The 12828-nt window shown below is 43.9% G+C and overlaps 1 protein-coding gene across 1 annotated transcript; it reads right to left on the bottom strand.

The window, feature by feature from the left end:
- Window positions 1-465: 465 nt before the first annotated feature.
- On the bottom strand, window positions 466-8202 carry LOC104032301 (stem-loop histone mRNA binding protein). The gene is made up of 8 exons (XM_075709285.1): window positions 8159-8202; window positions 7158-7304; window positions 4597-4701; window positions 3995-4054; window positions 3619-3750; window positions 2821-2970; window positions 1417-1501; window positions 466-706 (listed from the first exon to the last, which is right to left on the bottom strand). Exons 1-8 carry the CDS (start codon window positions 8200-8202, stop codon window positions 590-592), a joined length of 840 nt encoding a protein of 279 aa, XP_075565400.1. The 3' UTR covers window positions 466-589.
- Between the last annotated feature and the right edge of the window lie 4626 nt (window positions 8203-12828).

The raw sequence follows: 12828 nt of genomic DNA, 5'->3' as shown, positions 1-12828 counted from the left end.
AGAGTATTTAATTTCCAATCAGAAACGTTTTTGCAAGTAAAAAAGTATCTGCTGGGTTTTTTTTAAAAAAAGTTAAGGCAGTTTAATCTTACAGTAAGTAACTGCAGTAGATGAGTTTACTAGTACTAATCAGCAGCGAGGTTCAGCTACCAACTGTATTACTTCAAGTCAGATCCTTGTAGTAAAGTCAGATGGTAAAGCAAGGTAACATACCGATGCTCAAAAATATCTCCCTACTTTGTTCTTGATCTGCAGGCGGACAACTGAAATTATGGACAGAGTGAGGGAAAAATAAAATCAATAAGATCTTTGCTGAACTATTTATAATTACTTGAGGACAGTATTGCCTTTGGCTATTTTTTCTATTAAAAGGTCTTATAAAAAAAATCTGATATACATAAATTAAAAGTTAAGAAGTCACACAACTGTATTTTTACATAACTTTGGTCCAGAGAATACGTAGACCAACCACAACTGGGAGAACAGCCTTCAACTTTGCTTAAGCTTTCTTACTATTAACAGTTTATGAATTAAGCTAATCTCTCAAATTTAAAAGAAAGTTCCTCTAAAACAGTTTGCACGAGACTATTTAACTCACAGTATCAAAATCTTTAAGTGGTTCACTCAAACACACTTCCAAGTCGAATTCACCTTCTGCTTGATAGTCAACATGTCTGACTTTGGTGGGAGTGCCAGAACAGGTATCCTGGAATACAAAGTCAGTTAATAATTAGCAGTTAAATACAAGTTTAGTTATGCAAGAATTCATTTAACTTCTGTAATTTGTTTCAACCACCCTGTAACAGAGGCTTACAAACATTTTACAGGCACAAAAAATGAAGGCTTCTGCCCATTCAACCACATTCTAGAATTTCCTGCAAATGTTTTAAGGATCTATATACGCATACATTAAAACATTATACAGATTCAATATTCACCAGAGAAACAAATCCAGTAAGAAAAATATTACTAGATCTTTACTGAAGGTTACTGCTCAGCTGTACTAAATGCTTTCTGGATATAAACAGAGCCTACTTCAAAAAGTCTGAGCGTGCCAAGAAAATTACATCCTGTTTTAACATTAGATATTGCAATCTAAAGTAGTATTTGCACTATACATCACAGTTCATAACTGACATGCTTTGAACAGATAAATTTTCTTTTGCAGGCTATGAAAAGCGAGATATCTGTCATTTGAGATGGTCACTTAAGTTCTAACTCTCTAAACTCAAGCTACAGACAGATACTGGCTATAGCTGGGGAAGTGTCTGAATTTAAAGATCACTCAGCTTTATAAACAGTCCCTAAACACGGCAGATTATGCAATTTCTCATGTATTCAGGCTACTCTGGATCTAATTCCAAGTAACAGACCAATTATTAACAAATATTTATGCAAAATAACAGATATGCTTACATCATTATCTTGACAGCTTGTCTGAGATTCAGTAGAATTGCTTCCAACAGATTCTGTCTCCATCTCACCAAGGTCAACAGGACTACTGTAAAATAATTAAAAAACATACAGCTTAAAAAAAATTCAGTTTTTTAGTACTAAGTTGCACTTTGTTGGTGCAGTTCTGAAAATGATGGCTAAAGAAGAACAAGACGACCTGCAGAGATTATCGGGACAGTGGTAGCAAACTGCAGAGCCCGAAGAGAATAGCAGGTCAACTCAATACAGCCAAAATGGCCAAGGACTAAATTAAAGTCTTGAGATTGAATACTGCAACTTGTCAAAGACAAATACCCAACACTCAAACAATGCCTCAATACAAATGATGACAAATGTTATGGAAGAGCAAGGAATTTCTCTTTTTTCCCCAGACAAGGTTTTCATCAATTGGTTTTGCAACATAAAATTTAGTATCCAGTGTACACAGAACTAGACCCCAGCACCTGAAGACAGACTAGTATTTCAACACCAACGTATACAGTAGGCTTCAGGACGAAATAACAACTCCTCTCACATCAATTACAAGTAAAAGGAAGCTAAAAGTAAGCCTTTGCTTTTAGCTCCCATTGCTCCGTATTGGTTTAAAATCAGCAGCACTGTTAGGGAAAAACAGTAGTTTACTACCACAAAACTGTTTCCTGAGGAATTAGTTACATCTGTGTCCCCTTCATTCTATAGACCCAGTTTTATTCTGGATGTTTCCTGGTCGGCTGTATTGCTCTCTATAAAGGAAAATAACTAGTTGCATTATTCTACATCTGCTAGAGCAGAATACCACAGGAGCTTGGACCTTGAACACTTGTGGCCATGCTTTTAATTTAATGGTACCAAGACTTCTCTCCTCCGCTCTGCTCAAGAAACAAGAATTTATACCACTGTTCTTGAACTAGCAAGCGAGAAGGCTATGAGGCAGGTTCTCATACACTGTATTGGTCCAAGCTCAGCATTCATGAGAGCTATTAATTAGCGAGAACTCTCCAGCACTGCTTCTACCACAGATTAATCTGCAGACTGCTCTGAAAGAATCAGCTTGCCTCGATGGTGTGGTATTTTCTTTTATAGAGCACTGCAGAACAAGCTCTGATTTCACCCAGTGGACATACATTAAAAAAGCAAGGGATATATATGTATGCCCATGCAAGGACACTGGGTAAGTCTACTCCCACCAACTAGGTGCAGAAAGCTATTAGATATTTTGACTGAGAAGGAACTGAATAGCACTAAGTGTGGACAAGTAACTAATTAAAACATTCAGCAATCACTGACTTGTCTCACAAAGGGCTATGCTGGGCTTGCTTTTTTTTTTAAAACATGAGATTTTATACATTAATTTCTATAAAGGTATCTTGAATACCGTATACATACATTTCCTGCAGATCACATCCTTCTTCAGTAGGTGGATCCCAGGAATGCAATGCAACTTTCCATAGTTTAATTTGCTGGTCCCATGACCTACGGCTGTACTTCTTAAATTTATTGGGAGTTCTGGGATGAACTCCTGGTACACGATGGCATCTATTCAGATATTAGACATGAAAAATTCATTACTGTTTTTCACACAGACATAAAGTAGTTTTTAATGTTAAGACTGATTGCCTGCTACACACGCTCATTACAATGCAGCAAATTCTAAGTGATTCCATTATTTGAGAAAATACTCAACTCCAGCACTCAAGTGAAGAGTTGTCATCTCCATATGAATGTTTTCGTTTTTCTGTCTTCAAGTCAAATGAAAAAAAAAAAAAATTATGAATCATAGGTCTGAAAACTTCAGCATGAAATTTCCGAATGTAACATATTCCAAACTTAAGGGCAACTGTAGTCCGTTTTGTCTTTTAGCTTATTAATGAGAAAATTGACTGCAAAAAGCAGTTTCATTTCTAGTTGACAAGCACAACCAAAAGAACTTTCACTTCCATTTCTGCAGCATGAGAGAGTTTGAAGGAACATTCCTCATGTACTGACTAGTAAAAAAAAAAATCCACATCTCATTTGATTGTTAGTGCCACTTATCTGTTAAAAAATGTCTTAGAAGGTTTAATTTGTAGATGCCTTCTATGTGAGTGTGTTTCAGATACCAAGTTTAGTACGTTAATATGCTTATAAAGAACAGGTATGGCTTACAATCAAATATTTAGTTTTCCAGAAATAACAGCAGCTTACCTAGGAACTTCTTTAATGTATCTATCATATGCAATTGTGTTTTTTCCATAGTTTATCTGTTTTTGTCTTCTCATCAAAACCACTTCATCCGTCTCAAGTTCTACAGTCACAGTGGACTCCTTTGAATCAGAACTAAAGAAAAAAACATTGTAAATTTGTGACTACTAGAAAACAAGACTCAAAACCAAACCCACATGTAGAAGATTATAAAGAAACATGCTAAAACTTTTGAAATGAATGCTTGGGATGTTACTGAACTATGACATTAGAGCAGACTTAAGATGAACTATTTTGAACTGCGCGTTTCAGAAGCAACAATGGTATATGTGAAAATCAGGTCAGGATTTTCCTCAGCTAAGCTAGAAATTTAACCTACCTTCCAGAGGAAGACTTCCTTTCTCTTGAAAATTCATTTATCAGGAGTTTTCTTCTGTATCTGTAAGAGTTCAAATCAGTATTAGGAATATACAAACATGAAGGGAACACATAAGGCTGTGCTGCCACCGCTCACAGTTGATTTTACTTCTCAGCTAAGCAGCAGTCTTGAAGTCAACCCAAACACTGTAAAAGCTTTCCACTATGGAATGAACATTTCATTTTCCCCTAAAAAAAAAAAAAAAAAAAAAAGAATCTGCGGACTTCCTTTTCCTAAGTCTTTTCCCTAAAAATCTTTTTATAGCATTGATATACAAAACCAGGAATTAGTGAAAGGACATTCAAAGTAATTTAATCTAAGAGATTCAGGAAAGGTTTCTTCCAAAAGGGAGGTATTTAGTGATACACATCAACTCTCCAGGGTATGCTATGTCATTCCTCCAGGACTTAAGCCAAAGCTGACCTAAAAGCAGCAGACAAGAAACTAAGGTTGGTCTACTTTTACTACAATGGTGAAGTTAAAAATAAAAGTCAATACAGATTCTACAAGACAACTACCATTTCCCCTCCTTTCCCTGCATCATCTTAAACACCCGTGGGTACCTTGCAATTTCTTTGTTAACACTGGTCCTCATTTCATCTTCTTCCACTGCAGTTCCCCAATCTGAACACCGGGAAAGGGATCCAGGGCCTTCTGGTGTTGTAAAACTAAAAAGAAAGAAAGAAAGAAAAAAAAAAAAAAGAAAAAAAAAGAAAAAAGCCTCTACATTAAAATTTTCTTTTATTGTATTTCCCACCCCCAGCATCTCCCCCATTCACAGCTTGATAGCTATTTAATATATTCATTTATAATATTCACAGTGAGTGTGAAAATTTTGTATTGTTCTATTAAAATGTCATCATTGTAAAATTAAGCATCAGTTGAGAGTTCCACCTTGAGGTTGTGCGGTCTGGTTTTTTTTTTTTTTTTTTTTTTCTTTTTCTTAAGAAGTTTATGTAGGTGTCTACAGAAACATACCACTGTAGCATGTAACCTAGCCTACACTTTCAATAACTTTAAGCTAGTGCCCTTCAGAAAACAGTATGTGAAATACCAACTTCACTCATTTACTCACTTATTTTCACTCCACTAAGTGAGTTAACAAATATTTATTCTTTCGTGATTGCAGACTCATTAGCTGTATGAGACAAACGTTAGAACACAGTATACAATTGTACAGCTAAAGTTACATGACAGCACCAGGAGTTTCTCCATGTGACAATGTACCTAGTAGAGAAGGCAAAGGCACAAAAAAAGTAGTCAATTTTTAGCTAGCAAACTGAGCTTTAGCTACGACTTTGCAAACTGGTATTTAACAACTTTATTGTAGCCCATTAGCACCACAAGCAGATTCAGACTGTTGCAGGGAATAAGCTTATAACCCTTCCCAGCCAAGAATAGTTGTCTATATTCAGATTATTGAGTATGTTTTCCAGTTTCTGTCCTCCTGATGACCAATTTTCCCGAAGTACAAACTCAAAACTGTATCCTACAGACCAGAGCTTTTTCAGTAGATCTGGAGACTTACCAGGATTCTGTGCAAAGAAGTCCCTTGAAGTCAGGGAATTAGATCCATCTGTGCTAAAACCAGATCCAACTCCCTCCCTGCTCCCAGCTCAGAGATCAGCTTGCATTACTTTGAAGTTTTTGTTAAATTCAAACTAAAAGTTCTTTTTAGATGAAACCCAGTTACCAACTCAGAAAAATTAAAAATCCATAGCAAACAGTAAAGGTCCCTCTGCAAATATCTGTCCAACCTCCGAGGATTTGTAGCATTTGCTTATATTGATTTCTAACTTTGCACAAAATGCAGGCCACGTTCAATTATTGCTCTCCCGTGGTAGAGAACAGCGCAATCCCAGAAGCCAGTTAGTCCCATCATCTGAACTTTTTCCTCAACACTGGGTCACACCTTTTTGTACTTGTTTGATTTGGTACCTGTGCTGTGCATACAGAGAATTAGGGAGAATGTGGGAGGGTCTACAGCTTTTTCTCTCAATTAATTTGCTCTGTGACAGTACTGGTGCCAGACATACTAAGCTTAGCTGTCTGTCTTCAGATCCTCATGCCCACATGCTGTTTCACACTTGGTAAGAAGCCCCGGTGCTGCAACAGGACTGCAAACGGTGCTCAAACTCTGCCAGAGGTGCAGAAAAATAAGGCTGTAGCCCCCTCCCTAGACTGAATCCATTGTGTGACCTGGCCTCCATCCCAATCTTCTTCCCATTTTAAGCACGAAGAGAACAACTTCAATCAGAGCTGAATCCAAACTAAACCTGAGAGTATGCCTGTTCAATTCAATACTGGAAGACACACAAAAGCATTGTTTGTTTAGGTTGAAACTGATGAAGCAGTCTGTAAAGTTTCATCTTTGTACCCCTATTCAAACACACTTCCTGAAATAAATTTAACTTACTCTGGATATTGTAATTTGAGCCACTGACTAATGTCTTCCCTGCTTATTATCAGCAAAGAAAAACGGGTAGTTGCAGGGCACCACCCACCTCATTCTAGACTAGAAACCTAGATTCAATCAACTGGGCTGCAGGCCACAACTCCCACCCACTGATAAAAGGGACTAAAGGGACTGTGGCATGAATAGCTCAGATGTACATAGTGATATAAAATAAGATACTTTCACTAAACTGAAGTTTACCTGTACTGGGAAATGGTAAGGAAGGCAGCGAGCAGCAGTATGAACAGAGCGAGTGCCCTCAGACACGTGCTGACACAACTTTTCAAGACGATCTGTACTGCCTTCAGAAATATGAAGACAGATGGCTTTTTTTATTTTACCACAACGGTACGTGCAACCTGTACCCACAGACAAACATGATGGGCTTGTGCAGTTATTGCTTCATGATAAATGGCAGTAAGGAAGCAGGAAACAGACAGAAAAATGATGAAGAATGTAATTCAAGCCATAAGAGGGGAAAAAAGTTTATTCTTAAGAAGTGACTCCGAGAGAAAAACACCGCACTTGATTCTTTTCCCTCCTTTAGGACCATTTGTTTGTGGTCCACGAGCGATTTATAAATAGGCAGGGCTTGAGAAACCGAGTGCAGCAGTTCAACAGCTCCTGATGCACAGAGGAGCTGCCGTTCCTACTGCAAGCGCGGCCTACCTGTGCAGCCTGCTGTCAGGAGGCCTGTGCTTGTTTTCATGGTGCTTGTTTTCATGGGGCGCGGGTGCATCGGGCTCCTCCTGCGTTCTCCGCTTCCCATCTGCGCCGCGCTTCCTTCCTTGGGACCAGCGAGGCGGGGGCTGCGGGCTGGCAGCAGACAGGCCAAGAGACAACGTGAGGCGGCTTTGCCTTACGGACCTCTTTAAAGCATCCTCCCGCGCAAGGCATCGGCGTTTATTTCTTCGCCTGCCTTCAACAAACCAAGCTGAGCGGCACACGCAGGTGCGGGCCGCAGGAGCCCCTCAGGCGGCGGCCCCGCCGCGCAGGAGCCCCTCAGGCGGCGGCCCCGCCGCGCAGGAGCCCCTCAGGCGGCGGCCCCGCCGCGCAGGAGCCCCTCAGGCGGCGGCCCCGCCGCGCAGGAGCCCCTCAGGCGGCGGCCCCGCCGCGCAGGAGCCCCTCAGGCGGCGGCCCCGCCGCGCAGGAGCCCCTCAGGCGGCGGCCCCGCCGCGCAGGAGCCCCTCAGGCGGCGGCCCCGCCGCGCAGGAGCCCCTCAGGCGGCGGCCCCGCCGCGCAGGAGCCCCTCAGGCGGCGGCCCCGCCGCGGCGGCCCCAGGGGAACGGCGCTGCTAAGGGCCCCGCGGCCCGCCCCGGCAGACGGGGGCAGCAGGGGGCCTGGGCCCGGGCACCCCTTCCCCCCGCGGGAGCTGCAGCCCCGCTTCCCCCCCCCCCGCCTGGCCCCGCCATCGCCGGGGCCCCGCACCTCAGCCAGGGCCCCCCGGCCGCCCCGCGGCCCGACATGGCTGCCAGGCCGGCAGCGGCGGGCGGGGAGGCCGCGGGCAGGTGCGCGCGGGCCGCCGCTGTCCCCCCGCCCCGGCGCCCGGCCGAGGGAGGGCGGCTCGCCCGCCGCCGCCCGCCGCTCCGCCACCGCGGAGAAGAAGGGGAGCGACGAGCGCCGGTACCGCCACCCCTCCCCACCCCTCCCCTCAGCCCGCGGGGCCCCACCTGCTCCTCGCGCCGCCGTGCGGGCTCCTCTGGCGGAAGGACATGGCGCGGGGCGCCGGGGGCGAGGCGGGCGGCGCGGGAGAGCGGCCTCGCTTCGCGCTCAGCCCCTTCGCATCTCCCGCCGGCGCTGACTGGCACCGCCCGCCCCGCCCCGCCCGCGCCGGCCCCGCCACCGGGACAGGTACGCGGGGGGGGAGAAGGGAGAAGGGCAAAGCGCAGCCGCCAAACCGCGGCCTCGCCCGCCGAGCCCAGCCGAACCGGCTGCCGGGCGCGGCGCAAAGGCGCTGCCCGCCGCGGCGCCCCCGGCAGACGCAGCCCCGCGGGCGCTGGCCCCCCCCCCCCCCCCCCGCCCGCCGGCTGCAATGGTTTAGCCCCGCCGGCCCCGCCCCGCCCCCGGGGCGTGTTGGCGGGAGAATCGAGCGCGGCGGCGCGCGGTTTTGGCGCGCGCTGGCTGGGGGGGGGGCGGGGCCCACCACGCCGCGAGCCCGCGGCGCGGGCGGGGAGCGCTGCCCGCGCGAAACCACCACAAAAAAAAAAAAACATAGCCGAAAGGAAAGGAAAGGAAAAATACAGATTCCTGTGATTTAAAGATGAAGGCTCGCAGTCATCAGCGCGGCTCTCCGGTCCCCGCAGAGCCGGTTCCGACCCTACTGCAGGCCCTTCCGACAAAAATTCCTGTTTTGTGAAATGACATGGCATTAAGTAATATTTTACATCACTATTGAATAAGGCTGGGTAACGCCATGAGGTTGCTATGCTTCGGTAAGTGGAGTTTTCGGGTGGTTTTAATTGCAAATGGACGGCGTTTGCAGACGCGCAGCGAGATCGTGCTCATCCGTGAGGTCTGGCACATACTGACCTTTTACAACGGTAATTCAAAACAACCTGGAGAATGCCTAGAGTTGTCAGATTAAAGCTAAAACAATCAATGAGATATAATATTCTTAATTTAATGAAATTTATTGACATTGGTAAGGTATAAAGCACAGGAAGCAACACTGTTCTCAAAGCAAACTTTTTTTCTTGTTGTTGTTCTAGAATTCAGTTTCTAAGGCATGCAGTTACCCCTGAGGGTGTTTAATTATGTGTTCTATTTCTGCTTGTTCAGGTGCAGTCTTTGCATACCCTGATTCAGCTCTACAGCAGTCAGTCTGTTTTCAGTACACCACAAAAAATCCATCATGATGCCTCAACTGAAACCTTAAAAATTACGAAAAAGTGCCGCCTCCTGCTTCAGTTCACAGGAGCAACACGCAAGAGGAGAAAGCCCACGGTCTGGATATTCATCCGTTTTTCCCCCTCTAACAAGAGCCCCAGCCTCGTTCATTGAATACATTACTGCCCAGCACACTTAGGTAATACTCATCCAGCCTGTACCTTCTGGTCATAAATCCTCTGCTGTCAAAAGGTTAAGTACTCAAGAATTACAGGCTTTGCGAGAGCTATTGTCGCCTACGGCTGCAGTAGCTCTCGCTTGCCATAGAAGCTGGCACAATTTCGCATTATTTCTAAGAATGTAGTTTCTTCTAACCACGTCTCACCTGTGTATCATGAACTGAATCATCTGTTGCACAGGGCCAGCTGGCCTCCTCCTTACCAGCATCTGGTCACTGCCTGCAGCGTACAATTAACTCCTTTTCACTAGCCATATCTGCATTGCCTCTTCTTAAAATTACCACTCTACAGTAGCTATGATAATAAAAGTTAAAAAAACAGAGCAGAATTATAGTCATGGTATCAGGTTACAGAAAATGGAATTTTAAGCTTAGTTTCAGCAAGCTTTCTTCTGGATCACACATGGTTTGCATGTCAGTCTACATTATTACTGGATCAGCCTCATCTTTCTCACAGGCAGCAGAAAGCCAGCAAACTTTGGCTCTGGTTACTTGACAGAAACCCACTTACATGTTCATACCTAACCTAGCTCAGGCAAGGTAATTGCATGGAGTCATATAAGTAAGTTACTGAGCTCTGAAAACAATACAAAAATCCTGCAGGTTTCACCAGTAAAGCTTTCTAGTGCAGATGTGGCCTTAGTCCAAAACACTTCTAACGATATTTAAGGATATGGGACTATTTCAAAAGCTGCAATTAGGGTTTGTTGGTTTTTTTTCCTTTGACTTGCATATTTGTTTAGTAAGGTTGCAACAATGACTGCAGTTCTCAAGAATCTCTGCTCTTTGGCTCACTCAAAGGCCAGACACTCAAGCAGCAGCTTAAACTGTCAGCTGAGCAGGTGCAAAGCAGCACCGAAGTAGGTATTTGACAGATTAAAGAGCATAAACATGTCTTCCACTGAACCTGGCTGAAGTGAACCTAATACTCATTACTATGACAGGCTGTATTTGAGTAACACTTGCAAGATCAGCATGAAATCTGTTTGATAGATGACAGAAGTAGCAAACAAAACTGCTTTTTTATTTTTGTTTTTTTGAGAGACTGAGTACATATTGACAGGTGGTGCTTTGTTTTGTTGTTTTTTGCATGAAGATACTTCATGCATAGCAAGGTTGAAGTGTATGTTGAGGGAGAATTTGCATCTTTACTGTAGAAATGAAGCATGGTTTTACAAACTACAACTTTCTCATGTAATTATTTACAGAAATGAAAGTAAAAGACACCTGCTACTCTGAGTTGTGTTGCTGGTCACCATTTACATAGAATTGGAGCTCTTGTTGTCCGCAAGTTGAGTAGAAAGGACGCAGTCACCAGGCAGTGGGTGGCAGTACACACCGTCACATGCTAGGAAGAAGGAATTGTCCAAACAGCATAATTGCAGCTGAAACGAGTATGTTGCTTTGGATCCCTATTATTTAAAGTAATCCAGACAGTTGTCAGAGGAACAGTACCTGCAATTTGCAATTAGTCCTTCTGCCTCTTCACCACATGCTCCCATTAATTCCAGGTCTCTAGACTCAAATCTTGAGTAGTTGCAGGAACACAGTTGTTTCTTCCTGTTTCCTGATTAATCTTTTTTGGTGAGTGGAACAGAATGGCCTACAGAACACCCCAGCCAAAGTCTGGTAATTAACCAGGCAGCCCTTCTTACCCCTTTTTCAGTTTGCAGATACAAAAAGGGGCTTTCTTCAAGGCTGTGCAAAACCATACACAGTAGGCACCGCATCTACAGCTGCTTTTAACCCTGGGCAAAAGAGCAAGGGTAAGAAGGTAGAGGTCAGATAAGGGTCCCAGATCAGCACAGTAAAAACTGCTCAATTTTCTTCTACCAGAGATCACTGCAGTATTATATTCATGGTCTTGAAGGCCAAGAGGAAGCACCTGCTCAGTGAAGCTCAGGATTGCTCAGATGTGTTGAAGAACCTCTCCATGGTGAATTCACAAAGCTCATTGCACATTGTCTTGTTAGAAGTGGGAGAAATGCACACTATTTTTTCCAAAAAGGCACAAATACTATTCAACCATTTGGCTGAATGGTTTGTTTTGGTTTTAATTTTTTTGGCAAAGCTGTGCCAGACAACGGATGGATGAACACACACATCCACTCACACTAACTTCCCAGCAAAACTAACAGCTTCCGAACCGCAAAGACGACTGCTCCCTGCCTTAGGAACTGCACCAGGCCAGACCAAGAGTCTTCAGACAATAATTTGCATTGGCTTTTAGAAATTAAACATTTTGACATCTCAGCAGCTGGCTTACCTTCTATTGATTTTTTTTTTCATCTATTGATTTTTTTTTTTCATTATTTTGCTTGACTTTTCAATGGTTTACATGTTTTTTCCCCCCGTTTGCAAATGCACTGAATTAAAATGGTTCACTTCTACAAATTGCATTTGCATTCTCATTATACGTATGTATCTTAAAGACTCCTGCTAGGTATGTATTTGGAAATGGTGTTTTAGCTGTTTAATAATGCTTTTTAGGTGGAATGTCTGCATAACTAGTGCTCCTGGCTGAAATCAGTAGTACTTTGAGAAGAGGTAAGGGAGAACTCTGTTCACTTTCCATCAACTCATTAGTTTTTCCTCAAAGGTTGTACACAGGTCCTGTACTTTTCTCCTCAGAGATCTCTGTTGTAGGATGTCTCTAAAATACCCACCTTTGGGCGATAACAGTCGGGCTGGCTCTACGCTCAGTGAAACACTAAGGTCTGAAAACCGTACCATGTAAGGGATTTACCTTGAAGTCCCTTTCCCTTTGCCTGGCCTTACCGTAACTGTACAAACTCACGCACTTTCTGTGTGGCATCTCCATAAACATCCACGCTCCTGCAGGAAGTTTGCTATGCTAGCACCTCTTCTTTCCCACATGCTTCTATGGAAAACAGAACTGTGTTCCTCAACCAAGGACATGCTTGAAGTTCAGCATAGGTTCAAAACACGTACAAACAAACTCTGTTTTCTCCAGCCTTGGTCCGAGATAAGATGACCTGAACAGCATGTTTACATGAATGCATCCAGGCAAGCCAGACAGAGGACAGCTCCATCCTGGAAGCCACGCAGTACTTTTAGCATAACACTACGTACAAGTTAAATTCCGTTTATCAGGGAGAACCATCTGCTGTAACACAGCTTTGGGATTACAGCTGCCTTGCATCTTTCTGTCCCTGTCAGCAAAGAAAATCCTTCAGAAAAGCACTTTCACACCACACCGGAGATTTTAAGGGAAGAGGAGATATCCTTATCACTGTGACCTCAAAGGAGCAGTTT

Source organism: Pelecanus crispus, chromosome 4, assembly GCF_030463565.1.
Source record: "Pelecanus crispus isolate bPelCri1 chromosome 4, bPelCri1.pri, whole genome shotgun sequence".
NCBI lineage: Eukaryota > Metazoa > Chordata > Aves > Pelecaniformes > Pelecanidae > Pelecanus > Pelecanus crispus.
This window is presented reverse-complemented; position numbering and strand designations above follow the sequence as displayed.